The sequence below is a fragment of the Pseudopipra pipra genome, chromosome 19, assembly GCF_036250125.1.
Source record: "Pseudopipra pipra isolate bDixPip1 chromosome 19, bDixPip1.hap1, whole genome shotgun sequence".
Taxonomy (NCBI): Eukaryota; Metazoa; Chordata; class Aves; order Passeriformes; family Pipridae; genus Pseudopipra; species Pseudopipra pipra.
The window spans coordinates 2,428,892-2,455,710 of NC_087567.1; the positions used below are offsets into that span (position 1 = coordinate 2,428,892).

Sequence of the window (26,819 nt, forward strand, 5' to 3'; positions counted from 1 at the left end):
CACTTCCAGAAGAAAAGGGAGAAGCAAAAGAAATCCAGAGAATGTCTTCTCCTGCCAGCTTCCCTGCCCTGGTTCCCTCTTGTGGCTGCAGGTTTCTGGGCTGGTAGATCCAGCTGCTTCCCGTGTGCACGTTTGAGCTGCTTTTACAGGCAGTTGTAAAGTAAAGATTGGAAACTTCTGTGAATTTTACTAATTTCTGAAGGGTTCTGTCCAGCACCTGTGACTGAAAAGGGCATCCCTGGTTGTTTCAGGACTGACCTTTGCTCAGGACTAACGGAGTGAAGCTGGACAAGTGGAACTTTCCTGGGCTCCGGGAGCTCTTCACCTCTCCTGGCAGTGCCTCTGCTCCACTGCCCTTATCTTACCGGTGCTAATCAATGATCAATTAAAAGTTAATAAGGCTCCCTGTGCCTGCTTGAGGAACAGAGTTTTCCTGGCAGGGAAAAGACACTGGAGAGCAGTAATGGTGTGCTAATGGTGCAAAGTTGCATAATTACCAGGCTGTTGATGCCTGTCTGGCTGTGAGTTGGTGCAGACAGATGACTGCATGAGGAATGGGGGGCTTTTCTGTCCCAGTCCCCAACTCACCTTCTTCCAGTATTCTCTGTGCCCTCAGAATCCCCTCTCCTCTCCACAGGCACCTTCACTGCAGCACTCACAGAAAGACATGCAAAGGTTAAGGGGTTGGAAAGCACATCCTAAAATTGAAATCCAAGTCAAAGCAAGCATGACAAATATTCTGTGGTGTTTACTCATCTCTAGGATAACCTGGACTTGGGTTTGGCCACATAAAACTCTCTGGGCAGCAATGGGCCAGTGTAATGCTGTGTGTTTAGCTGGTGTTTCCAGCCACAGGCAGGGCCTGGAGCAGCGTGGCTCAGTCAGATGAATGCTTTCTGTCCTCACAAGGGCAAGTCTTGCTTCTGGCTGTGGCTCCTCTTGCATCAGGGCTCCTGTGTGACCACTCTGTGGCCAAAGCAATGGCGTGGCTGTGACCAGGGAGAGTGCAAACATGATGTCCAGTGGTGGTGAGGTGTGGATGGGCTTGGCTGCCTTTGTGTGCTGGTGATTGCAGTGTCTTTCCAGGAGACACCTGTGAAACGCAGGTTGGGATGTTGCCCCTGTAACTGGAAATCTGGGGAGGGTCTGTCTGGTTACCCAGGACCTGGGTCCTCCAGGGAGGATCTGCTGGGAGATCCCTGCTTTGGGAGTCAGCGAGGGGCTTCCTCTTGCAGTCACTTTTGGAAATAGGTGGAGAAGAAGTGAGGTTGCAAGACTGGAGAAGGCTGATGACAGAGGATGTTGCAGGACACATTGGGGTAGGCAGGGTGAGCAGGCAGTGCAGCACGAGCTGCTCCATGGTCCCCCCTGGGCATGCACTAGGGGCTGGTTTCTGAGTCCAGCCCTCTCCTGGGCTTATCCAAATAAGCAAACCTGAGAACCAGAAACAACCTGCCCCTTTCCCTGCCTTCGAAGCTTAATCAGCATTTCAAAAGCCCTGCTCTGTTCATCCTGAACAACAACTGTAGCAACAGCTTCTCCACTCAGCTTATCAGCTCAGCGAGTGCTGCAGTGACTGTGATTAAAATGAGCTGTTTCCTGTTGCACTTTATCTCTGGCAGAACCAATAAGCTCAAGGAATTGGGCTCTTTCCAAAACCATCACATTGGTACCCACGGGGGAGAGCCGTAAATTCTGGGAGGAAGATCCTGGGAGTGTGAGCAGCAGGCACATAACCCTCGATGTCCATGTGTGCAGCACTTCAGACTTTGGGCAAAAAGCAATCTGTCCCCATTTCAAGAGGCTGATCTCTTCCTCAGCACTGGCGAGTCACTGACAACCCCTGTGAGCACAGACATGCCCAGCTCATCAGCACCAGGCAGTTCCAGCACCCACCATGGATCCCTTTCCTCCAGGTGCCTCAAAGTTTCCTGCTCACAAGTGGGTAACTTGTGACTGATCAATCTGTAGGTAAGAAACTGCACCTCCTGGTGCTGGTACCTGTACAGGATTTACTTATATTAAATTATATATTAAATTAATTAAATTATATTTTCCACCTTTGCAGGACAAACCGAGACTTGAACAGTCTGTGGTTTATTATTATTATTATCATCATTATCTTTTGCTGCTGCTCTCTCCTTATTATGATTTTTTTCAAGACAAATAAAAAGAGTTGGAGATTACTCAGTTTAGAGAAATGAAAAAGGCAACTTAAATACCATCAAACTGGCTTTCCCTCTCCCCAAATCCACCCATCATCTATATTTGCTGAAGCCAGAATAAAAATAGAACAGGCCTGAGTGCCAGGGTGGAAAATAGAGATGCAGTATCAAAATACTGCTTGGTTTGTGACCTGTTCCCTTATAAACTGTAAGGAAATCATCCACGGACAGAAGTGTTGGGAATTTGGACACATGCCAGGAGGAGGTTTCCCTGCAGGAGGGGAGTGGAGCTCAAATAGCACCAAGCAAATACCTTTGCTTCCCTCAGAAACTCAGATGACCCGGGAGGTATGTTATGGAAGCAGCCACGTAATGATGGAAAATTGAAGCAGGGAGAAGTAAAGCATCCACGAATAGAAAGCAGGGCAGGAGGAGAGTTGTCCAGAGCTCCCCTTTGACGGGGAGGGTGTGGAGCAATGGCCAAAATAGGAACGGAACGTCAGCGCTGCGATGGGGAGGAGAAACAGCCCCGCCTCTGCCGGCCCCACTTGATGCCAGGGCTGGCACTGCCACCGCTGCTCTGCCAGCCCTGTCAGTGCCAGTGCCGAGAGAGGGGCTGTGAGGGGCCAGGTGTGACCCCCGGGAGGGACCCAGACCTGGTGAGTCGCTGCTGGTCTCAGAGGGAGCTGCTGCTGCCGGCACGAGTTCAGGCAGCGGTGGGACCTCAGGAGCACAGAGAGCTGCGTGCTTCCCGGGGCAGGAAAGTCCCTTTCTGGGCAGCAAGTTCCTCTCCAGGCTGGAAACCTCATCTCCTGAATTGGTGCTTCAGGTGAGCTTTTTCTGTTTCACAGAATCTCAGAATGGTTTGGGTTGGAAGGGACCTTAAAGGTTGTCTCATCCCACCCCGCTGCTGTGGGCAGGGACACCTTCCACCAGCCCAGGTTGCTCCAAGCCCCATCCAGCCTGGCCTTGGACACTTCCAGGGATGGGGCAGCCACAGCTTCTCTGGGCAACCTGTGCCAGGGCCTCCCCACCCTCACTGTCAAAAATTCTTTCCTAATATCTCATCTACATCTACCCTCTTTCAGCTAAAGCCATTCTCCCTTGTCCTGTCCCTCCATACCCTTGTCCCAAATCCCTCTCCAGCTCTCCTGGAGCCCTTTCAGGCACTAGAAGGGGCTCTCAGGTCTCGCCAGAGCCTTCCCTTCTCCAGGCTGAACATCCCCAGCTCTCTCAGCCTGGATACAGAGCAGAGGGGCTCCAGCCCTTGGAGTATCAGGAGACCATTTCAGGGGACAGACTTTTTCCACTTGAGAGATTCAGACTGCTCCAAAACTCTTGTGTACCCCTGTCATGCACAGAAGTGAAGAAGAAAGGCTCCCACAATAACTTTAAGTCACAGAGGACAGTGTTTGCAGGGAGAAAGAGATGTTTTGCCGCACAAGAGATTCTTTCTCTACTTCATGTTGGTTCTTTTCTACTTTTTTTTAGTCTTCTGAATAAAGCCTTTGTTTGAGCAGAGTCATACCTGGCTCTTCCTCTCTCCATGGCCAGCAGTGTGATGTTATCTGGGGTGATCTGACAGTTCCCTGTCCTGTTCTCAGGATGCCCCTCAGCTGTGTTTCAGTGTTTAATGACATCAGCTGCAGAAAACACGGAGAACCAACCCCTTCCTCCCCCTTCCACGTGTTGCCACAAGAGAACGTGGCCCTGCACCAGGAGGGCTGCTGCTGTGACTAGAGATGGCATGTATGGAAAAGGCAAGGGGGGAAGGTCTCCAGAAGGACCCTTTAACTAAATGAATTTTTGGGTTGGGATCCCAAAGCTGGTGGCAATGAGGGAGGTGCTGGATGTGTGCTATGGGGACAGTCCAAGGAAGGTCTCTGGCCTCCTCCTTCCATAGCTGTGCACTTGGAGAGAGTCTAATTCTAGTGAAAATAAGGGGAATGGTGAAGGTTTGGGGCCTGCAGTGACCAGCTGAGAGGGGAGGAGTGAAAATATCCAGCAGCATGTGGGAGATCCTGGCCTTGAAAGATGCCTGTGAAGCCCCAGCAAAGTGAGAACACATCTGATAAGGGGGTGCCATGTACCAGAGCCACTCTTTCCCTCTCCTTTGCAACATGTGGGGCTCATCCCCCACTCCTGTGAGTGCACTGGCTTTCCTCTGGCATTTGCACGGGGAACAGGATATCATGACAACTTCTGCATGTGGCCAGAGCCCCTGCACCCTGGGTAACTCCTGCAGAGGAAGGACAGACAAACATGGCATGAAGATGGATGGTCAGGCGTGGGACAATTGAAGAATTGTGCAGCCTGGGCACATTGAACGTGCTAATTCTGACTCCAGCAGGGACAAAGCTTTGCAAACAGGACTCCATGTGTCCATCCCACAGCCACAGTGCCTGCAGTGGCCGGGCTCTGCAGTGCTTCTGTCCCGGGGCCAGGACACGTGTGTGTGTGTGTGTGTGTGTGTGTGTGTGTGTGTGTGTGTGTGTGTGTGTGTGTGTGTGTGTGTGTGTGTGTGTGTGTGTCCTTCATGAATGGGAGCGATTGTGAATGAAAACAAGACAGGGGAAACGAGGATGTTATCGTGTGCTGGTGTGTGCTGCTGTTGTTGTTTCCCCGGAGCCTTCCTGCCCGCGGGGCGGCTGCTGGGGCGGGTGGGGGAAGGGGGAATGGGGATGGGAATGGGGATGGGAATGGGGATGGGAATGGGGATGCTGCTCCGCGCGGCAACTTGGCACCGGCGCAAGGAACGGGAATTGAATGTGAGTAACGCTGACAGCCAGTTTAACTGCCTTTCTCTCCAGTCAGGAAGGAAGCAGGTTATTTTTAAATTTGGGGCCCAGGTATGTAATATACCTAATGCTTTTGCTCATGTAGAAGATGGGAAGTGATGCAGCATCAGCTGCAGTTCCCACACTCCATCCATAAGTACTTTCTCCCCCCAGCTCACTTACCCCAGCAAAGCTCAGCACTTCAAACCCTGCTCTGGGTAAGAGCTGACCTAGCAGGTCCCTGGCCACAAATGGGGACGGTCCTGGTGGTGGCAGTCGCTGGCCAGAGGGGTTGGCCCATGCATTGGTCTGTCCTGAGCACTTTGTGCAGCAGAGCATGGGACACACACATTTGTGTTCCAGCAGCTCTCTGGGATGACAGAGCTGGCAGGCTCATCCCAGCCCTGCACCCACATCCCATAGGGATCAACATTTATCTCCTGCTTTGGGCTGTCTGCTGTATCCATGCATTCCTCCCATATGCCAGCCTGGGCTCATGCCAACACATCCCAGTCTTAACTGAGCACCAGGACATCGGCAGACCTCAGCAGCCCTGAGCAGCCTCATCCAGGGCCCTATTCAGACTCATCCCGGGAGCTGCACTCCTGTCACCGAGTCACAAGTGGTGACAATGTGACGCCCTGCTGAGCACAGCCAGACCGCTCCAGCCAACACCTCTGTCACTGCAAAGCCAAACTTCTCCATGAACACATTCCAGAAGGGGCCGGGCATCCCCTGCCCAGGCTGCATCCCGGAGCTGGCAGCAGGCAGGGGCTGGCACTGAGCAAAGGCAGATGTGCCCGAGATGCTCCGGGCAGGAGGTGCTGGCAGAGGCACAGAACACTGTGCCTGGAACGGGGAGCTGGAAAACTGTCCTCTTGGATGGACTCCTCCTCGTCTCTCGTAGCAACGCTGTTTATTCCAAGGTCCTGGGTGTGCAGCTGGGAGGCGGCAGTGCCGGATTTGCCCCGGCATGGGGTGGTCGGCGGCACGGTGGGGGCTGTGCGGGATCCAGGGCTCACCAGGGCTGCCCCGGGACAGGCTCGTCCCAGAGCAGCCCGACCTGCACGGCTGGTTTGTGGGGATCAGAGGCAGGGCAGGACCGAGCCCTCTGTCGCCTGCTCCTGCACGTCCGGAGAGCGCCGGGCGAGCGCGACCTGCGCGGGGACAGATTTCTCCTTGGGGGACTTCTCTGTGAAAGAGGAAGTTGTCTTGAAATAACCCGTCGCTTCCCTTTCTGCCGTGCAGACTTTGAAGTGGCTGCAGAGCTCAGCAGCCGCCCCGACGCTCTGCCGGCCCCCACCGACCTCCCCACCGGGCAGAGCAGCCCCCGTGACGACCCCCCGGACCCTCCTGTGCCCCCCGCGCTGGACGGGACCTCTGGAGTGTGTGTGACTCGCTGGGGTCCCGGTGCCTGCCCTGAAGAAGCAGGTAAGAGTTCCGTGGGACGCGTTGCTCCTGGGTCTGTGCACGGGAATTGTGTCGCTCCTCCTCTGCTTTAACTTCTCCCTGTTCCCTTGAGCGGCACCTGCTGCTCCGCTGGTCCCCTGTGACTGGGGAATGCTTTATGCCTTTGAGGGTGGTGGTGTGTGCATGAGTGCTGCATCCCGGTGGACCAAAGAACCTGGAAAGCCACGGACAGGGGCAGTTTGATTCCTTTTCTCAGGAAGAATTAGGGGAGGGGGCACCGATGGTGCTGGAGATGAGGAATGTGCTGCTTCTCCACAGGAAAGGAATATCTGTGAGAGCTTCTCCTGCTGCACCCTGCCAGAGAGCAGGATCCTGGGGGGAAACAGGGTTTGCTCTGGAGTCTGTCCCAGGGAGGAGTGTGGGAACTTTGCTGCCTGAGCCCCAGAGAAGACAGGGTAGTTTTGATGTTGTTACTGCGCTGGCCATCGTTCCAGGCCCCCGGGCACTCGCTGCTCACTCATCCCCTGCACAGACAGCCCAGATGGGTGAGTTACATCACTGGCTTGGGGCTGGTTCAGCACTAGCTCATGCTTGTTCATTTTGCTCTGTGTGAAATAACTCCCAGCTGCAGGGAAGAGAGTCACCTGCCCAGTGCCACTCCCAGCCATCACCAGGGGCTCCTCTATCCCAGCTCCTCGTCCCGTAGCGCAGGCAGCTCTCGTACACCCAGCCGGAGGGAGCCCTGTGCTGGAGATTTTGGCGTGGTGCACACTCCAGAGCTGGCTGTTTGTGCAGTGCTGTGGCTGCCCAACTTCCCCTCCCCTTGGCCTGGTGCCTCAGCTGTCCCTCGGGGCCCCGGGCGCTGCAGCAGTGACGGGCAATAAAGAGCGATGGCAGCGGCGATAACGAGGAGAGCGCAGAGCCCCGGCCAGAAAGGAAGCAAAAAACTGCACAAAATGTAGATAAGCCAACTCTGTGCAACAGGCACGTTTTAGTCCTCCTCCTCTGAGTGCTTTCCTCTGCACTCTCTGTCTGCACCAGAGGCACTGAGCCATTGCACCCTGACTGCTCCCTGGGATATTCTTGACTCCCACGGGAGCTCTCCCAGTGTCTGTGCAACTTAGCAGCACTTTTTCTTTCTGTTTCATGACCAAGGCTGAACACAGAAACAAATTCCTCTGAGCTTCAAGGGCTGATTTATCACCTCTGAGTATTACACAAACTTTTAGGTGTGTACTTATTTGGTACTGGGGTTACAGAATGAGTATGTGGCTCCCAAGGCTTTCCCAATGTTTCTGAGTCCCTCTGTTGGCAGCCCAAATCCACAAGACATCAATTCAGCCTTTACAGCTAAAGGTACATCCTACATTTGCAATGGAAGGAAATACGGGTCAGTTTGGCAAAATCCATGAGCAGCCTGTGCTCAGTCACATGAAGCTGTTCAAGCTGCACAGCTTTCTCCCAAATGTTAATTTGACCTGAGGAAATAGTTTGAGTCCTCAAAGCCTCCAGCTGTTCTGACCAGACCTGGGCCTTTGCAGAGCTCTGTCCTGGGGGCTCTCCCTGCTGGCCCTGAGATGGGGCTCCAGTGCACAGGATTGCCCTGACAGCAGGTATTGGGGGGCTGCTGTAATATCAGCTCTGATGGTGTTTCTACCTTAAAATAATTTGCCATATATTTTGGGGTTTAGCCCTGCTTCCTAAAGAAATACAGCTATGGGGCATCACTATTTGTTGCCTGTCCATATTCCTGACTGGCTGGCCTCAAATCAGACTTCTTGGCCCTGAGTAAGATGGATCAGGGCAATTACCAGTGGTTTTACAGGAGTGTCCTGGACAAGTGTTCAGGTTGTTCTGTGACACGAACAATGCTTTCCTTTTTGTCTCAAAAATAAGATAATCTCTGCTCGTGGAGGAGCTGTGGGGAAGGAGACTGGCCACTGTTCCCCATTGCCAGGCACCAACCTGAACATCCCCACTGGAGCAGCTTCCATGTTCTCTCTTTTGGTTCAGATGGTTTCCCCTGGGGATCCTGTGAGCTGTCTCAGAGCTGTCCTGCTTGGACTCACTCCACAGGTGACAAGAATCTTGATGTACAACCTGTGTGTGGCCCCTTTGGCAGGGGTTGCCCTGTGCACCATCTCACCAGTGCCTTCAGAACTGCCCCCTCCCCATCACCTTGTGATACGTGGGGTGGGCACAGCTGCAGTTATGACAGGCCATAACCACCCTTTATCAGTGGCAGCTGCCTGTTGGGGTGTGGGCAGGAGCAGCACCACTCCCCAGCACCCAAACTCTTGTTTTCACTTGGAGATCCTCTGCTCCAAATGTTTGGGAGAGTGCTGACCCAAGAGAACTCTCACTGTAGTTGTGCCCAGCCTTCCTAATGCTGACACATCTCCTACTCAGCTCTCAGGAGCTGCTTTCCCAGTTTCTTTCTTGCTTTGGTGAGCTTTGCTGGTGTTAATGGCTGTTCTGAAGGCAGATGCTGTGTTGGCTGAGTCACGTCTTTCTGTTTTGAGGTGTGACATGCCTTGAAAACAGCCCCGTTCATCAGATGTGATTTGGGCAGGAGCTCTCCAAGGGAGCTGCTGTCATGAGTGATCTGTGCTGGGATGGGTTTTGCTTGTGAGTGAATCTGTGCTGTGGTTCTCCAGACCAGACTGGAGTTACAGGGGTGCTTGTGGTCCTACTGAAAGCTGAGGTTTCTGTTGTTGCTTGTACCGTGTAATCAAATCTCATTATTGACCTTGCCTTCCTGGTACAACACCATATACCCATCCCTTCCTTGCTAATCTTCTCTGTGCTCTGTGTTAGCCCTGTCAGCAGCTGTCACATCATTCTATCTCCACTGCCAGAGCAGTGCCAAGAGAGCACCACCAGCCTGCTTATCTGCTGACAGCAGGAGTAGGTGCCACACACAGCTTGCTTTGGTCACTCTGACTCTGGTCACCCTCCTTATGTGACCCCCCAAGTCCATGGGCAATCACCCTGTGCCCTCCCTGAGTCCCAGTGACCTCCACTCCACTGTCAGGCAGGTGTGGTCACCTTAGTGCAGCTTCCAGCAGAGGTTGGGTGAAGCTCCTCCACTGTGGAGAGAACAATCCCGTGTCCCTGCACAGAGCTGGGCATTGAGACACCGTCACATCATCTGGGGACAAAGGGCTTAAATCATAAAAAGTGCTGGATTCACCACTGAGGCTTCTGAATACAGGTGCCCCTATGGAGGTCTCTTATGGTCTGGTGGCCAGGTTGGACCTGTGGTCAGGTGAAGCAGGTTGGTACCTGTGTGTTACCAGTGGCCACGCTCTCAGAGTTTGCAAGGAACAACCCCCAGTGCTGCAGCACCAGCCCTGCCCTGCTCAGGGTCTCCTGCAGCCAGGAGGGAACAGCTGGTTCTGCAGCAAACAGTCCTGAGCACACCCCGAAACTGATGTTTCTGAACCCCAGATTTCTTTGTGAGGGGTAAACCAAGATGATCAGAGGGATGGGGCATCTGAGGGAACTGGGTTTGTTCAGCCTGGAGAAGAGAAGGCTTCAGGGTGACCTAATTGCAGCCTTTTAGTACCTGAAGGGAGCCAACAAGAAAGATGGAGAGACACTATTTCCAAGGATCCGGAATGACAGAACAAGGGGGAATGGCTTCCAATTGAATGAGAGTAGGTTTAGATTGGATATGAGGAAAAAATTCCTTACTGTGAGAGCTGTGAGGCCCTAGCACAGGTTGCATGGAGAAGCTGTGGCTGCCCCATCCCTGGAAGTGTCCAAGGCCAGCTTGGATGGGGCTTGGAGCAACCTGGTGGCTGGTGGAAGGTGTCCCTGCCCGTGGCAGGGGGTGGAAGGAGATGAGCTTTAAGGCCCCTTCCAACCCAAACCATTCCATGGTTCTATAAGGATTTTCTGTTACTCAGAACTCTTCTCTTCCAGCTGGTGACACAGAGTATGTCTAAGGCTGCAGGGACTGCCTCCATTCCCTGTGGAGGCAGGGAATGGCTCTGCCATCCTACAGCCTCTTCCACCCCAGGAAAGCAGCCAGCTCCCTGCCTGGCCTCTCCCAGGCTGGCCACCTTTGGGAGCCTGAGCTCTGCCTGCTTTTATTTCCCCCTCAGCTGGGCAGCTCTGGGCTGTTTGCGCGCACAAACCTGGCACTGGTTTTCAAATCACACGTATTTTTTCCCTCTGATTGTTTTTTCCAAAGCCGTCTCTGGGAATGGAAAGAGATGCTAAATCTAAAAAGCTGATGTTTCCGGAAAACTCGTTTCTTTCCTTAGAAAGAATGAAATGTGACGTTGGCAAGGAAGTCTCCAAAGGGCCGTTAGTGTCCAGGAAGCTGCTCGACTTCCACGCCAGCTTTAGCAAAGGGCTCTGGGGCTCATTCAGTCCTGATGGGCTGATGAACAGTCCTCTGCAGTACGAGCTGCAAAGGTGTTTCATTAGTGAAATGGCTCCAAGATGCATCCTTTATTTGTCCCTCCATGGGCACGAGTCTCCTGGCAGGGCCATGTCTTGCCAGAGCAACCAGCAGGAAAGCGGCGCCGCAGAGAGATGCTGGAAAGCAGAGTCTGAGCTCAAGATGCTTTTCCTTGGCAGTAAGAGCCCAAGGGAGAGCATCTGGTTTCATGTCAGAGCTGTATGAAACCACAGGCCCTGCCAGGTTTTGAGCTAAATCTGAAAATCAGACCAGAAGGGGGGCTCTGGGCTGGGCCACAGCACACGTGGTCCCTCCACCTCTTCTGCAGGTCCCCTCCACTCGTACAGTGTGTCTGAATGGGGACAGAGGGGAGACAGGTGATCTTTCTGTGGGGTTTGAGTTTCAGAACCAAAGCTTTGCTCAGTTCTCATTTGAACTGAGACCCCTTGCTCTCGGTGGCTGATGGAAGGGGAGGCGGAGCATCCTTGCCCTTGGTGTTTATCCTTGGCCAAGGCTCAGGTCCTCAGGGGAGCCTGGAGCTGCTGTTGCTGGACAATAAGGAGGGCTGGAGGCTGGAAAGCTGCATTTGTCTTGCTTTCCTACCTGAGCTGTGCAGCTGGGCTGGAGGTAGGGATCAGGGCCAGAAATAGCATTTGCTCCACTGGCAGATGGACATGGTTTAAGAGGAGGGTGCAAACAGGATGTCAGACCTACCTCTGATGGGCTCCCCTGCAGCATCAGCCTGTCCTGCTGCCAGGGATGATTCTGGCTCCACAGGAGCAGCTGCTCAGCGTTCTGGGAGCTGCCAGCTGCAGTTCCGAGCAGCCCAGAGGATGCACTGCCAGACCCTCAGGTTCACTTGGGAGAAGCAGCCCTTGAGCCCACACATCCCCCTTTGGCTCCCAGCTGAAACCTGTGCTCCAGCCAGCGCTGCCGGATCCAGAAGGAAGCACAGGCTGGGCGGCCACTGCCGAGCTGTGTAACGTTAGACAGAGCCTCTGATGTGCTGCTTTCTAACCAGTCTCACCCAAAGGCAATGCAGGGGGAGGGCAGGCACGAGGGGGTGGTGAATTCTGGGCTGCTCCACGGGACATCTGTCACCCCGTGACGAAACGCTGTGCTCGTGTGTGTGCCCTGCGGCTGAGCGCTCACCACGGCTCCCTTCAGGACGCTCCAGCACTGAACAGCTCGCTCCTCGCTGACAATGGTATTGGTACGATCCTTCCTCGCACCGGGAGCCAGCCAGGCTGTCTGCTTCGGGATGGGAAGAGTTGGGATCGGGGCATTACTGGTGGTGGGATGGGGGAGAGGGGAGAGCACGGCCAGGGAGCAGCTCTGCACGCTCCGTGCCTGTGCAAGGCACCGGTTCTTTTCGAGCGCTTGTAGTGGAGCTGATAAACAACCACAGGAAACCTTAGATGTGCCCGTGTAGTGAATTTGTAACTAAACACAGGGCTGCAGGAGGCGTGGAGAGCCTGGCTTCAGAGCGGGACTAAATATAACTCAAAGAAAGCAAACGTGTGTGCTCCATGGGCTGGGACTGCCCTGCTGTCACTGCTGCCCTTGGGCAAAGGTGGGAGAGGGGACATCCCCCAGGGCTGGCTGTGGTCAGCAGAGCTCCAGGTAGTGGCATCGAGGATCCAAGGCAGGGTGTGCCAGGCAGCAGAGGACACCTGGACACATTGGAGAACGGGGCAGGATAGTGCAGCCAAGCTTCCCAAAGGAGCCTGTTGTTTGCTGCTAGCCCTGCTTGCACTGCCAAGAGGTTTGGCTTTAGGTTTTCTTTCATGGCTTCAGATATTTCTGAATCACTAAGTCTGTGTCTCATGTGTTTCACTTAGTCTAGGGGGCTTGGTTTTTGGTGATTTCCACAGCTTTTTAAAGCCCATGAGACAGAGCAGCACGTCTTCTTGAGGGGCTGTGCATCCCCTCGTTGACTGCCTGCAGGGGACAGCTGAGTCACTTCCCTCCACTGAGTACCATGGGTTGAAGTGACTCACCTGGATGGACATGTCTCTGTTCCTCTGTATTGGACTCTCAGTCTCACCCCAGTGGCCACACAAAGGGCTGAGCTTCAACTCCTGCCACGGAGCTAAGGGGGAAACACCATTTTCTTGGGATGGGGATGTGCTTTCCTGCAGAGATGGATTGTTCCTGCAGCGGAGGCAACCCCATGGCTGTGCCTGGCTGTGCTTGTTGTAATGTCAGCAGAATGGAACAGGAGGGGGAGGTGGGCTGCTGGAGGGCTGGGACATGGCCCAGGTGGCCTCCTGGGTCTCAGCTCTGGTGCTGGTCAGGCTGGATTCGCCTGCAACCTGTGAAGGCTTTTGGGTGTTTGCTGGTAGTGTGTTGGCAGCTCTTCCAAAAATCCCCCATCCCTGTGGGTGGGGAGGCTGTGGCTGTGCCATGCCTGGCTCTGGCTGTCTCTGCCTGGGCTGCAGCTGCTCAGGGTGCTGGGAGGCACGTGGTCAGGTGAGCCCTCCCTGGGGCAGGACATGGGACCACATAGTCCTGAGCCTGATCCAGGGACCTTTGGGACTGCAGGGGATGGAGTCTGACTCCAGTAAGGGTGCCAGCCCATGATATATTTAGAGCAATCTAACAAGGGCTGAGTGAACATGGCTCCTCCTTCAGGGAGGTCAAGAAGCCCAGCTCGGCTCTTTGTGCAGTAGGGACTGATGATCCTACAGGGGCCAGTGATCTGCTGTCTGTACAACCTGGTGGTGCCACCCAGCCACAGACAGGACCCTCCAGACACATTCAAAAAGCAAAGAGGTTAATGTGTGATCTGCTGAGACCCACCTCACAACAGGGTCTTTGGTGTCTGTCCTGCCAATGACAGAGAAAGGAGAGGGCATTAGTGTGGTGTCCCCACCATCCTTGGCTGTGAGGACAGGGGAGGGGACAGCCCTGGAGGAAGGTGACTGTTTCTTTGTGCACACCTGGGCCAGAGCAAATGGAGACCCTCTGCTCAGGAGGAAGGAGGTTCAGTGGGATGAGCAGGGAAAGGATGGAGAGGTGAGGAGGGAGGCAGATGCTGGAAGATCCCAGCCCCAGTGACATGACCCTGAAAGGGGACTGCACTTCATCTTGTATCATCTCAGATCAAATAGAGCAGAAAACTGCTCTATTAAAATAAAAAAAAAAAACAAACCCTGATTCAAAAAACAGGGGCTCCCCACCTCTGGGTCCCCACGACTGCTGCCCTGCAGAGGAGGGGTCTGAGGAGGGATTGGTGCTCAGCCAGGTCCTGCTCATGCTGTCTCCAGCCCCCTGGTAGTTTGGAAAAGGAGGATGAGGCTGCAAAGCCCTTCAATCCATGGGTTTATCAGCCAGTTTCCAGGGTAATTTCAGTGCAAAGTTCTTTATTTTTAAGAATATAACCAGATGGTTCTCATAACTGCCTCAAACTCTTGGGGAAGGTGGCTTTTGAGTCAATAAGGTTTTTTTTCACTATAAATCTCATAGTTATTGAAACCTGAAGGGAGAAATGTGACTTTTCTCCCTTCCCTTTTAAATTTTTTTCCCTGCAAATGGAATAAAATCCAGCTGATGCCATGGGTATTTTAAGAATTGCACAGAGGAAGTGGAGATTTGCAGCTCTGCAAAGTAGTGGGATGAATGCAGAGAAGTCTCTGGTCTTGCTGAGCTGGCAGACAGCAAAATAACCAGTTATGGGATGAAATGTGTCTGCTGCAGGGAAGGGAAGAGATCCAAGTGGGGAGGAGGGGGACAGAAAGCAGAGAAACCCCCACGGGTGCGATCGGGGAACTGAGAGGCTGCTGCCTCTTGCCGGCTTTGTTTTACACCCTGCACCGCCCTCTTTCCCCTCAGCTCATGTACCACCGCCCCGCGGGCATGTGAGGGCTGGGACCGGGAGCTTTCCTGTGCCGGGGGACCAAGCTGGGCTCCCTGCTCAGCCCAGGCACAGGCACGAGGAGCAGGAGCGAGCCCCGAGTTCGGCAGCATCGTGTGCGGGCTCCGGCGTGGGTGCCGCAGGGATCTGCTGTGGGGATCTGCTGTGGGGATCTGCTGTAGGGATCTGCTGTAGGGATCTGCTGCAGGGATCTGCTGCGGGGATCTGTTGTGGGGATCTGCTGCAGGGATCTGCTGTGGGGATCTGCTGTAGGGATCTGTTGTGGGGATCTGCTGCGGGGATCTGCTGTGGGGATCTGCTGCAGGGATCTGCTGTAGGGATCAGTAGGAAGCGCTGCGTCCAGATCTCACCTGCTGCACTCAGCTGGGCCTGACCTGCCGCTGTCTCCTCCCTCCTCCTCCTCCTCCCAATGTGCCTGCCGGGAAGGTCCCGTGCCCTAAAAGGAGCGGTGTTCCTGGGAGCTGGAAGGTCACAAGGGAAGGTGAGTGCAGCGCGGATCCAAACTGCTTTGGGACAGGGTCCCTCCTTTGGTTCCAGGGCCAGGCTGGGGGGGTCCCACCCCAACCTTCTGGGGGGGTCCCACCCCAACCTTCTGGGCAGGTGAAAGGTGGGGGGGGTCCCGGGGGGGGTCCCACCCCAACCTTCTGGGCAGGTGAAAGGTCTGAGTTAGTCCACAAGGACCAGCGGAGATTCCATCCCCAGAAATGGGGACAGTTCTCCTTACTTTTGGCAGGGATCAGTCATTTTGGGAGAGGTGTGGAAGGCAGAGAGGGCTGTCTGTAGAGGGGGGCTTCGATGTCTGGTGCTCCCCTTCCTCTGGGTCGGCAGCAAGTCCTGTCTGCTGCATTGGGATCTCAGGACCAGGCACAGTTAATGCTGAAAGTCTGGTCCAGGGACTCAGTGAAGTCCCCTTGGATGAGTGTCCGTGCATGAGACCCCAGGGCAGCAATTCAAACCTGAGAGAGGGGGACCTGGCTTGCCTGGATCCGTGGATGCAGCAGGGGGGCTGCAGTGCAGCTCAGACACTTCTCTGTACCTGCCATCCATCCCCACAGAGCTCCTGGGCAAGCCCTGGGCATGGGGGGCTTGTCTGGCATGTGGGTGGTCAGGGCTCAGGGGCACAAAGCACAGAGGTGTCTGTAACCAGGTCTTTAGCCCTGTGGTCTTTAGCCAGGTGCCAGGTCTTTAGCCCTGTGCCACCAGAAGGGACTTGTCCCTGAAAGCAGAGGATGAAGGGACATCTCTCTCCATCTTCTCCAGGGAAGGAGTTGTCAAAGCATCACAGCACCACATCCCAGTGTGCCATGTCTGGTCTCCCAGGGGATTTATGGCAGCTGTGTCCTGGGAACAGTGGGGCAGGCAGGCACACAGGGTGAGAGTGGGGATTGATCCTGTCTCAGCAAGCCAAGAAACCTCCTGGTGCAGTGACAGGGATCCTGCCACACCCCAGGTTTCTGGGTGTCAGTGGGTGACATCTCCCAGGGATCTGACACCAGCACTGTGGTCTCTGTGTGGAACTGTGCCTGTAGTTCCACACATCCTCTGCTAAAATGGATTTTCACCCAAATCAGCAGCTCTAAGTGTGTCTTTGGAGCTCCAGAGGGTCATTGTGTCCCTGCAGTGGCATGTGGCTCCTAGGTCACGTTCAAGGAATGCTCCCTGCCAGGTGATGGGCTTCATCCCCCATGGTCAGCCTTCCCAGAGGGGCCTAGGTTGGGTCTTTGCTCCCTGACACTCCCTGCTCAGCACAAGAGCTGCCAAGATCAGGTCATTGGACATACACCAGCCTGGCTTCATTAATGTCACCCCAAACCTCCCCAGGCACCTTGACTGGGGAGCAGCCTCATGTCCACAGGAGGCAACTGTCTGTGCTCTGCATAAAGGCAGAATTTAGTCCTTGGCTAAACAACAGGCTTCAAACCCCTCCATGTGACTGGGGTTGAATTTGTGTTGGGGTGACTGCAGGGCCAGTGGCTGTCAGGAGAGTCCTGATGAAGCCCAGGAGGGCAGGGCAGGCAGCCCTGTCTGTTATGGCCAGGGAGGGCAAATGTGGCCCTGCTGTCCAAACTGCTCCAAACTGGGGCTGATGTGGTCCAACCCTTCCCATCCTCATCCCTCCTCCTCCTTTGGTAGCCCTGGTACCCTCACCCTTGGGAGCAAAGCAGGCAGAAAGCAACCCCAGTGAAAAGGGGTGATTTTCTGCTCATTTAGGTTCCTGTGCCAGACCAAGTGACAACCAGTGGCTGGAACCTGGCAGGAACCAGACTGAGTCCAGTCTTCCTCACCAGCCTCTTTCTATGTATGTCCTTTCATGCCTCTTCTCATAGGACACTTACCCATTCTCCCACAGACAGTGTGACTGGACTCTGAACATGCCCAGGACCAGTTTTTGTCATTTTATGTTGAATTTTCTTAGGAGACCCAAGCACTCAGAGTGAGCATGTGGACTGTGGATTCAGTCTCAGCTGCTCTTTGCTGAGAGTGAGGAAAATGAGCACTTTTTAAGCAGACAGGTGAAGAGAGAACCAAAGTTTCTCAGGCAGGAGGAGCTCACGTTGATCTGGTCCCATTGAGCTAAATTTAGAAACCGAGTGTTGTCACGGAGGTCTCATGCTTGGCCAGCAGCTCCCCTCCCACGCTCAGGCAGGTAGGATGCGGATGTGGAAAACCACGGACACATTTAGCACGGGCTGTTTCCTGCGGCAGGCAGGGGGCAGAGGAGCCCGGAGCGCGGCACCGGCTCCACCGCTCGGCTCAGAGGCTTCGGGTCTCCCACGGCTTCGGGGAGCCAGTGCTTTCCCCAGCAGGACATTTAATGTTGAGGGTGGCAGTGCCAACCAGCTCGTCCTCTGTGTGATGCCGCTGTGTGGCATTTGGTGCTCTTGTGCAGGCAAGGGATCGGGACAACCATTCCCTTTCCTTCTGTAGCCAGTGATTCAGGGGGTGATCTGAAGGTTTTGAAATGAGGAGGATTAATTGATGTTCTTCTCCTCCGGCCCAGATCCTGGCATACCAGGGGGCACGTCCCAGTTCTGCCTGCAGAAGCAGAGCCCCATTTGCCCCAGACACGTGGCTGGTGCTCAGTGTGGGCTGCCAGTGCTGTGGTCAGTGGTGACTGGGGTGTGAGGGCATCCTTCCCGTGCTCCCTGCTCTGCTCAGCACCTCCAGGAAACCAGCTGGTGCCTGAGCTGGGCAGTGTGGGTGCCAGGGGAAGGCAGGTGACTGTGTCACAGACAGGAACAGCCTGTGGGCAGCATCAGCATGGGGTGCAGAGGGAGAAATGGTTTCCTGACTTTGACAGATACCCTCTGCCCTGCTCTGCATCTCTGCTGCCCCCCAGCATGGTCACCTTGGGGGAAAGGGCACATCCATCACTGCAGCAGTACCCAGAGATGCAATTCTGAGGTATAAGGCATAAAGCTGAGCTGGAGGAGACTTAGATCTGCTCCCAGCCCTGGACCAAGCTGCCTGTCAGCTGTGCAGGTAGAGGCAGGGAGGTGGTTATAACAAGCCCCTGGCCTGCAGATGGACCCCTGTCCTTGCTGTCAGCTGTGGCCAGGAGTTGCCCCCATGGTGCTGCCTGGCAGGCAGTGGAAATCCTCTGGAGTGGCTCAGTGCCAGACCCTTTATCCAGCCCCGGGGTCAGGAACAGAGGCTACAAGGGGCTGGGATGAGTTCAGAAGACTTCATGTGCTGCAGGAAACCTTTAAAGGGCTTCTGGAAGCTGCTGTGAGCAGGATGCTCTCGGGGCCCGAGTGGTGTGTGGCCGTGGCACTCCTCCATGTGCCCATCCACCTCCTCCTGCAGCTGCAGAGCTGTTGGATTTGGTCATGGATATTTGCAGATTTAGGAACTACCTGGGCAGAGTTAGGTTTTAAACCTACAAATTAAATAGAGCAGATCCTAAATGGAACAAAGACAAGTGTGGGCTGATGGTCTGCCTGTGCTTGGAGGGATTCTGAGGGCTGATGGCACTGCACTGTTGTTGATGCCTGTGCTGCTTTGGGGCATGATGGAGGTGGGCTCCCTGTTACCAGCCATAAATGTGGGCATGTCAGGGAAATCACAGAATTCAGACCTATAGCTTGGTTGTGGTTTGGTTTTTTTTTGGTTTTTTTTTTTTTTGTTTGTTTTGTTTTTGTTTTTGTTTTTTTTTTTGGTTGTTGTTGTTTTTTGTGGGGTTTTTTTTGTTGGGTTTTTTTTGTTGTTGTTGTTAGTTTGGTTTGGTTTGTTTTTTTTTTGTTGTTTTGTTTTTTTCACTCATAAAGGCAAGAAGAGAAGATAAAACCTGCAGGCTGGAAGAGGCTCAATCTAGAGATGCTGGAAGCCGTGTTGCAGCTCACCCTGGCTGCAAATACAGACACCACAGTCCTGAGGGTGTTGCTGTGCCCTTGGATGGGGAGATGGGAGAGGGACATGCACTAGGGGAGATGCTGCTTTGCAGTGGGCACAAGGGGGGCAGGACCACGAGGTGCCAGGAGGACCCAGCTGGGGGTACATGGCTGTACATGGCTGCAGCTGAGCATCTCTGAGGGGATATTTTGCACAGAAGACACTGATGTCTCCTCTGCTCCCTTGTGGCTGCCCCATGCTGGCTCCACAGCCTGGCTGTAGCTGTGTCACAGGCAAATCTCCCTTCCTTCCTCCTCAGCTCTTAGGCTTATTTTTTTTTCCTTTCTTAGGAGAGAACAATACTGGAGGGCAAGGGAAGCTGTCTGGCTCCAGGCTGGCTTCCCTCTGCAGTGTAACTGTCCCCTGAGCTTTCTTCAGGGGTTCTTTCTCTGGGATGCTGGATCAGGATGGCAGTGGATCAGCATCAAGCATAAAAAACTCATGGAAATTTAGGCTTTTTTTTTTGTTGTTTCTTTTCTTTTTCTTTTTTTTTAGTTGGACTTTGCATTTCAGACTCAGTTTGACTTAAATTGAACATCTCTCCTTAAATCTTGGGGAGGGTGAGGTTCCTGATCCTGCCCTTCTCAGTGATGCTGATGCTCATCCCTGGGGATCTCCTTGCTGTGGGAGGCTTTGGGGGCCAGATATTCAGATGGGTTCAGCTTTGAGCTGAAGGTTTCTCCAGCAAAGCCTGTGCTCACTCCAGGCCTCCCTCCTGGACACCCTCCACGCCGGGGTCCCACACCCACAGTGGCCTGATGACTTTGTGCTCCCTCCCGAGTTTCAGGCTGAGCCTGGTCTCCAAAACCAGCCTGAGCCATGTGTGCCCTGATGTTTTGCAGGCAAGCCCCCGGGCCCAAGGCCATGCCCGAGTGGAGTGAGGAGCAGCTGTGCATCCCCCCCCGCGCAGACGCCCCACGGCCCCCGACCCCAGCCCCAGCTCGGCCATGGACAGCACAGGTGGGTGATGCTGAGCCCCCTGGGGTGGGGGGATCCCCGTGAATGAACCCTCAGCCACCTTCTTCTGCCTCAGTCACCCTCCAGTAAAACCCATGGATCCCCAAACTGGGCAGACCTCGCTCTTGGCAAGGAGTCGGCAGATGCTGCTGGATGGGTGGGAATGAGGCACGAAGCAGTGGAGGGGCAGCCAAAAGATTTCTGTAGTGGGGCACTTTGAAAGCCTCAGGACTGGCAACCCTTCTCATCTGAGTTTTAAAGCAGTTTTATGTTTTGTTATATTTTTTGGTGTCCATTTCCCCCCCCCCCCCATATTTTATTTTCACGCTGTTTGACAAGATGGTGCTGATCTCCTGGCACCCCGAGGTCAGGATGTTACTGCTGAAACATTTTATCTAATTTCTGAGCCGCTACTGTTTGTTGCCGGTAGGTTGAGCCTGTTTTTAGATCAAAGCTCCTCTTGTTTGTGTTGGAACAATCTCTTTGAGCTCTGCTCCCCCTGAAGAAACCTCAGCGTATCTCGGCTGAGGTTGCTTTGATTTAGGAGGAGAGGACAGTATTTATATCAATGCCCAGGAAAAGCTTCCCCTGGTAATTACAAACGTATACAAATGAAAAGAACAGGAAATTTCAAATAGTCCATTATTGCATAATCCCTGAGTGCAAAACCAATAAACAGAATAGTGAAACTGAGGAGCTTCACGAAATCACCGGAGACAAAACAAAAAGGAAGGAAAATACAAGTTTCCAAGACATTTCCCCAAATGACACTTCCAAAATGAGGAAAATCCTGTTTCAAAGGACATTTTTGCACTGTAGTTTCTCCGTGTGGGCACCATGACATGAACTGTGCTCCCCTTGTGCACACACAGAGCTTCATCAGCATGTGCGAATAACTGTGACCCTGACAAGTTTCCTGACACAGCCTTGACTGAAGCCCCAGCAATAAATGCTCCTCTGCAGAAGCCTGGATTGAATGAATCCTCCCTACAAGCATCCCTAAGGGATGCACTCCCCTGGGGTCACTAAACAGGAGAACTGTTTTGGCTGTTGGGGTGTACTCAGGAATAGGCCATCTCAAATATTTTAAATTTTGCATTTCCCAGTTGTATTTTATGCAGAGCTCATGTCTGCTGCCCCTATTCCCTGATCACCATCTCTTTGGACCTTTGGCACTGCAGGCTTGGGCTTGGAGAGGGAAAGAGTGGCTCATCACTGGCTGTGATGTTCCCCTGAGAGCTGGGCATGAGGCAGCACCAGAGATGCTGTGAGGGGCAAAGTGCTCCTGTTCCCTGGTGGACACTGCCAGTGGGAATGGTGGGGTGCCACATCCTCTCTCCTGCCTGATGACCCTCAGCCACCACTAAAAGACACAGTAGAAGGGCAAAAAACCATCTAGTTTTTGCTTCAACCCCCCCCTGAGATGGTGCATGGGACGAGGGGCCGGATACTCAGAGCTGCCCCATTGCCTGTGTGATGAGGTCTGGATGGTCCTCTGCCCACAGGAGCACTCAGTGGAGATCACAGAACCACAGAATATCCTGAGCTGGAAGGGATCCACAAGGATCATCAACGTCCAACCCCTGGCCCTGCACAGACACCCCAACAATCCCACCCTGTCCCTGAGAGCGATGTCCAAATGCTCCTTGACCTCTGTCAGCTTTGGGGCTGTGACCACTGCCCTGGGGAGCCTGGGAGATGCCCCTGCTAGTCTAAACCTTCAGCTGAGCTGTAAAATCCCCCCAGTATTTTCCTGGTTTCCTTCCCATAGCTCCCAACACACCTCCCCAGTCACTGTTCCTCATAAAGCCCAAAGCCTGTTCCACCAACTCAACCCTCTTCTTCAGGAGCCAAGGGAGGAGGTTTGGAGGCTGTGCTCCTTGAGTACAGCTCTGGATCCTGCAGTGAACTGAGTGCCCTTCTGCTCTTGCTCTGATGTCAGGGAAAAAGGAAATGTGGCAGAAGAGGGTGCGAAGGAATGAGAAAATACAGCAGCAAAACTGGGCAGGAAACGTGGCGGTAATGACACCCATCCCAAAAGGCAATCCCATGTGGATGAGACAACTCTGACCAGGCAGTATTTGTCTGGAGTTTCCCTTAAGAACTGGATAAATGGCTCCTTGCATCCTTGCCAAGCAGGCAAGACCCACTTGGCCACTGCTGGCAATGACTGGGATCCCAGCAGTGAAAATGGAGACAGGAACCTGCCTCAGGAAAGGGCCCTGGGACACAGTTGCCACAAACATCTGAGGTCCCTGGAAGTGTCTAAGCCCAGAGTGGACGAGGCTCTGAGCAACCTGATCTAGTGGAAGGTGTCCCTGCCCATGGCAGGGGGTGGAACGAGATGATCTTTAAGGTCCCTTCCAACCCAAGCCATCCTGGGATTCTGTGATCCTGTCCTGGACCAGGCCATGTTCTGGCTGCTCCAGCCTGAAATTTCCTACATCAGGAGAACATCACCTGATAATATCCAGCTTTATATAATGCTTTTTTTCATTACAAAGGAGCAAGAATCGTTTTGCTGATAGGGAAAGAGCAGCCCAGTGTAAGGAGGGACACAAAGGCAGGACCATGGTGGGGTACAGGGACCTTGCAGCCTTCCTGTCCTTCACCCACGTGCTTTCAGGGCTGATTTTTGTGTGTGGCCAGTCAGCTGCCACTCAGTGAGCTCATGCTCATGAGCCCTCAGCCCACTGTGAGTCATGCCCCAAGCTGGGGCTGAGGTTGTAGAACTTATTTCTGGCCAAGAGCAGGATGCAGTTTGGTTTTGACGAGCACAGCGTGCATGTGGTGGTTACCAGGCAGAAGCACTGACCCAGAGTCCCTCCCTGGGGAAGCAGAAGGTGCTCCAGGCCCAGGGATGGGTGGTTGCACGTCAGGGAGAGGCTGTGAGGGGTCACAGGTGAAGGCAGGGGGGGACATGCCATCCTGGTGGCTCTGCATGTGTTTCCCATGAGGGGTGAGCTGCTGGTGTGGGCAGCAGACCTTCTTGTAAGAGTGCTCCTTGCAAGGGGTGTGAGGTTGAGGCTGAATCCGTGCAGTGCCAAAATGCAGAGGTGTTTCTGCTCGTTCCTGGTGCCAAGTTGTGGTTTAATTTTGTTAGTTCTATATTTAATGCGTGATTTTTTTATCGAACAGGGGGAGAGGAAGGCTCTGCAGAGCTCATGTATGAGCATTCCTCTGCAAAGCCTCTCTACCACCACGTCCCTGCAGGAGCACTCTGCTCTCCAGTATGGCTCCAGGAACCACCAGTCCCTGGGCTGGCATTCCCACCCGGCTCCAGCAGCTCTGCTCTGTTTCCATAGAGGTTCATTCGGGATTAAAACCTGCTGGGACAGCCACCCTGAGGGCTGTGGGGAGGGTGCAGTCCCTGTGCTCACCCAAACCAGTGTCTCCTCCCCAGGGGCTGTCCCAGTCCCCCAGGGGTGCTGGCCTGGCTGCTCACGTTCCCTTTGTCCCCGCAGAGGTGGAGTCGGACATCCTGCGCCGGGTCCGGACCCTGCTGCGAGAGCTGGACGGGCACCACCCCGCCTGCCAGTGCGACCGAGGTGAGACACAGCCCTGGCACCGCCCCCGGGGGCAGTGCCCGCCTTGCTGGGGCTTGCTTGGCCCCAACACCCCCTGCTCCCCTCTGTCAGGCAGTGCCAGGGTGGGGGGACACGGTGGCTTCCCCCCCCAGCGCTGCTCTGCCCTCCCTAAGCTGCTCTTGGAGGTGCCAAATCTCTGCTCCTGGTGACCCTGAGGTCAGCTGAGCTGCTCAGAGCATGGTGCTAAATCACCAAGTTTGTGGGTTTGATCCCCTCACGGGCCATTCACTCAAAAGTTGGACTCAGTGACCCTTGTGGGTCCTTTCCAACTCGGAATATCCTCTGATACTGTTGTTCTGTGACTGCCATGCACCAGCCCCAGCCCTTTTCATCATCCTCTGCAAGGCTTTTACATCCTTCCCACCCCACACTCGCCCAGGGGGTCCAGCATTAAGCTGGGACATAAATGCAGAGCTCCCAGATCTGACAGTGACTCCTGGCACACCCCTGTCCAACTCACTCAGCACCCCTGAGCTGGAGTCTCTGCCTCTCTCCATGGGGACACTGTTTTGCCACGCACTGCTCCTCACTGAAGAGTCACTTGATTTCTCTGTGTGACGGATTTGGAGAATGAGACTCTACCTGAGCCAGCCACTGGACTGTCACAGCCTTTGGAAACCTAATTAATTTTGAAAAATTGATTTTTCTTCAAGCATGCGGAATATTTTACAGTTAATTAAGTCGAATTTTGTCTGGAACGAGCCTTGACATCCTCAGGACTGAGATGCTTTGCGGTCCTTGCTCTGAGTGCTGTTGGCAGGCAGAGTTCAGTGTGCTGGGGACCAGCAGGAACCCAAATTCCTTGGGGCAGGCTGTGAAAACAGGCAGTGATGCACAGAGCAACAGAGGCAACAGGAAACAAACTTCATGTCCATTGCCCTGCCTTGCTGTTCTCCAGCCCCCACAGTCCTGGGGACCTTTTTCCAAAGGTTTGCCAGTACTAGAGATACAACACTTCAATGCTGCATCCAGAATCAGGGCAGCAGCCTGGCTTGTCCCTTGCAGAGGGACAATGATTGAAACAGAGGGAAGACAAATCTGGTTTAGCTCTGACAGAGATATCAGTACAGCATCCCAGTGGGTGTTTTTTGCCCCAACAGCGCCCATGTCTCCTGGTTCCTCTGTGGAACACCCTGATCCCTCACTGCTCTGCTTGGCAACCTGACCTTTCCTGGCTTTCACTTCTCAGGGATGCTGCGATGGACCCTGCATAAAAAAATCGACCAGAATCCCAGTAACAGCTCTGTCCTGGTCAGGATCCTGGTGAAGGAGCTGGAAAGGGTAAGTGCCACCTCAGAGATGTCCCCTGAGTGCCAGGCTTGGCCCCTCTGTGGCACGTGCCCTGCTGGGTGGGCAGAGGGATGGGGACTCAACTCCATCTCAAACAGGAGTTTTCAGGGGCCTTGAGCCTGGCTGGGGACTGTGGCTTAGCACAGAGTGGAAAACCCTGTGGGACACCAGGGCAGAGCTGTAGCTTGTCCCCAGCTGATGTCTGCAGGGGCCAGGGTTTGTCCCAAAAGTGATGATGAACCGTGGGCAGAGCCAGGAACCTCCCCAGGCTCCTCAATGTCACAGCAGCCAAGCCTTCACAGTCTGCAAATAGTGACAAACACCTCCAACCACCCCAAATCTCCCTCATCCCACCCCACCAGCTGTGGTCAGAGGTAGAGTGGAAAATACTCCTCCACATCAGCCCTTGTGATGAAACACCTTGCCCAGCGTCCTGTCCCAGGAGCACAGGTGGAAACCTGTGATGGCTTTTTGGTTTCATTGATTTACTTTGTCATTTTCTGGTCTTGTATAAACCTTTAGCACCCTCAGCATACTGGCTTGACCTGGTTTGTGGTTTGCTGAGGTGTCATGTGTAGAAGAAGCACTTTTTCTCTCTTATGAGCCTGCCTCATTTTACCCAGTACCCTCATTCGGGTGCAGGGAGGATCAGCCCCTGTTCCCCCCCTCCTCCTCCTCCTCTTCCTCCTCCTCCTCCTCACCCCACTGATGAGCCCACACTCCTCATCCTGTGTGCACAAACCTCCCTGCACTGTTTTCTCTGCATTTTTACTAATTTCTCATCTGGTCTGGGAGGATGGAGCAACCCTGCCAAGGCTGCCACCTCCCTCCCTCAACACGTGCCACACACATGGGCCACGCCAGCTCAGTGCAGATCCCTGTGCACACATCCAGCAGTTATTCCCAAGCCCAGATTTCTGCCTTGTAGCAGCTCTGAGGCTACTTGCAGGCTGTCTGTCTCATGCTATGGCAGTTCAGCTTCCTTCAGTGCCTTGGGAAGGGATTTTATCCAGCAGCTTTTGCAAATCCAGATAGACAGGAACACCCACATCCCCCTTGGCTGTGGATACAGGGATTTCCCCCGGGGACTTGAGGGCTGCTTTCCTCTGCTAAAGCCATGTCAGTCCTCCTCATACCTGCCATCACTCTGCAGCTCTTATCTTTCCTTGCCCAGAAGGGGTGTCAGTGCTCCTGGTTTGTAATTCCCTTCATCTCCCTGAAGCTCTTCCTGGAAATCTGTGTCACTCGTTTGGGTTTTATTATTTTTTCACTCCTCTGGCGCTGCAGCAGCTCTGAGCCACCAGTACCAACCAGAGATGATAATTTAGCAATTTCATGCTTGAGTTTCTCCGGGGCAAATATCAACTGGGCTCAGCAATTCAGTGTTATTCATTTCATTGATCATTTCTAAAGCTTTGCTGCCATCAGTTCCATTTAACTCAGATCCATCAGCCCTGAAGAAAGGTGCTAGAAATATCTTTGGAGCAGAAATACCTTTCCCACGTTTATCCCTGGGCATTCCTGTTGCTGGAGCTGTTGTTAGAGCCAGACCAGGCTGCAGGGAGGGGCCGGAGCTGTGGCATCTGGAGCATCCACCTGGTTTCCCACAGGCCAGGATGGGGATGCAAGAACAGCTCTCCTCCCTGTTCACTCTGGTCCCACACCCACCAAATGTAAGACAGACTTTTCCCAGAGGTTTTGGTTTTCCATATGAGCTTCTGCAACAGAAAGGAGGAGGTCTGTTAGAAACCTTTGCTCTCCCTCTCCCACCGTGGCTGTGTGGTCCATGCGCCCTCCAGAGACATCCTGCCCACCCTAAAAGCCTGTGAGGGGATCCCAAACCCCACCTTGAGCCAGGGATCATATCCCCTAAGCCAGGATGAATACCTTGGGCATCTGAGCTGCTGAGAGACAGAACCCAGCACATCCTGGGGGCTCTGGGGACTCATTCCC

At 54.0% G+C, this 26,819-nt stretch overlaps 1 protein-coding gene across 6 annotated transcripts in view; it reads left to right on the forward strand.

The window, feature by feature from the left end:
• The first annotated feature begins 2,699 nt into the window (after window positions 1–2,699).
• PIK3R6 (phosphoinositide-3-kinase regulatory subunit 6) overlaps window positions 2,700–26,819 on the forward strand; it is a 40,889-nt gene continuing 16,769 nt past the window's right edge. For 2 of the 6 annotated variants that reach the window (XM_064675645.1, XM_064675651.1), the window contains exons 1-5: window positions 2,700–2,994; window positions 6,191–6,373; window positions 19,875–19,992; window positions 23,454–23,537; window positions 24,766–24,857. In XM_064675645.1, coding sequence (XP_064531715.1) covers window positions 19,980–19,992; window positions 23,454–23,537; window positions 24,766–24,857 — 189 coding nt within the window. In that variant the 5' untranslated portion in view covers window positions 2,700–2,994; window positions 6,191–6,373; window positions 19,875–19,979. Of the gene's footprint in view, window positions 2,995–5,904; window positions 6,374–11,815; window positions 11,977–14,415; window positions 15,122–19,874; window positions 19,993–23,453; window positions 23,538–24,765; window positions 24,858–26,819 lie in introns of those variants that run through there. The other 4 variants (XM_064675646.1, XM_064675650.1, XM_064675649.1 and 1 more) reach the window with 4 other exon arrangements.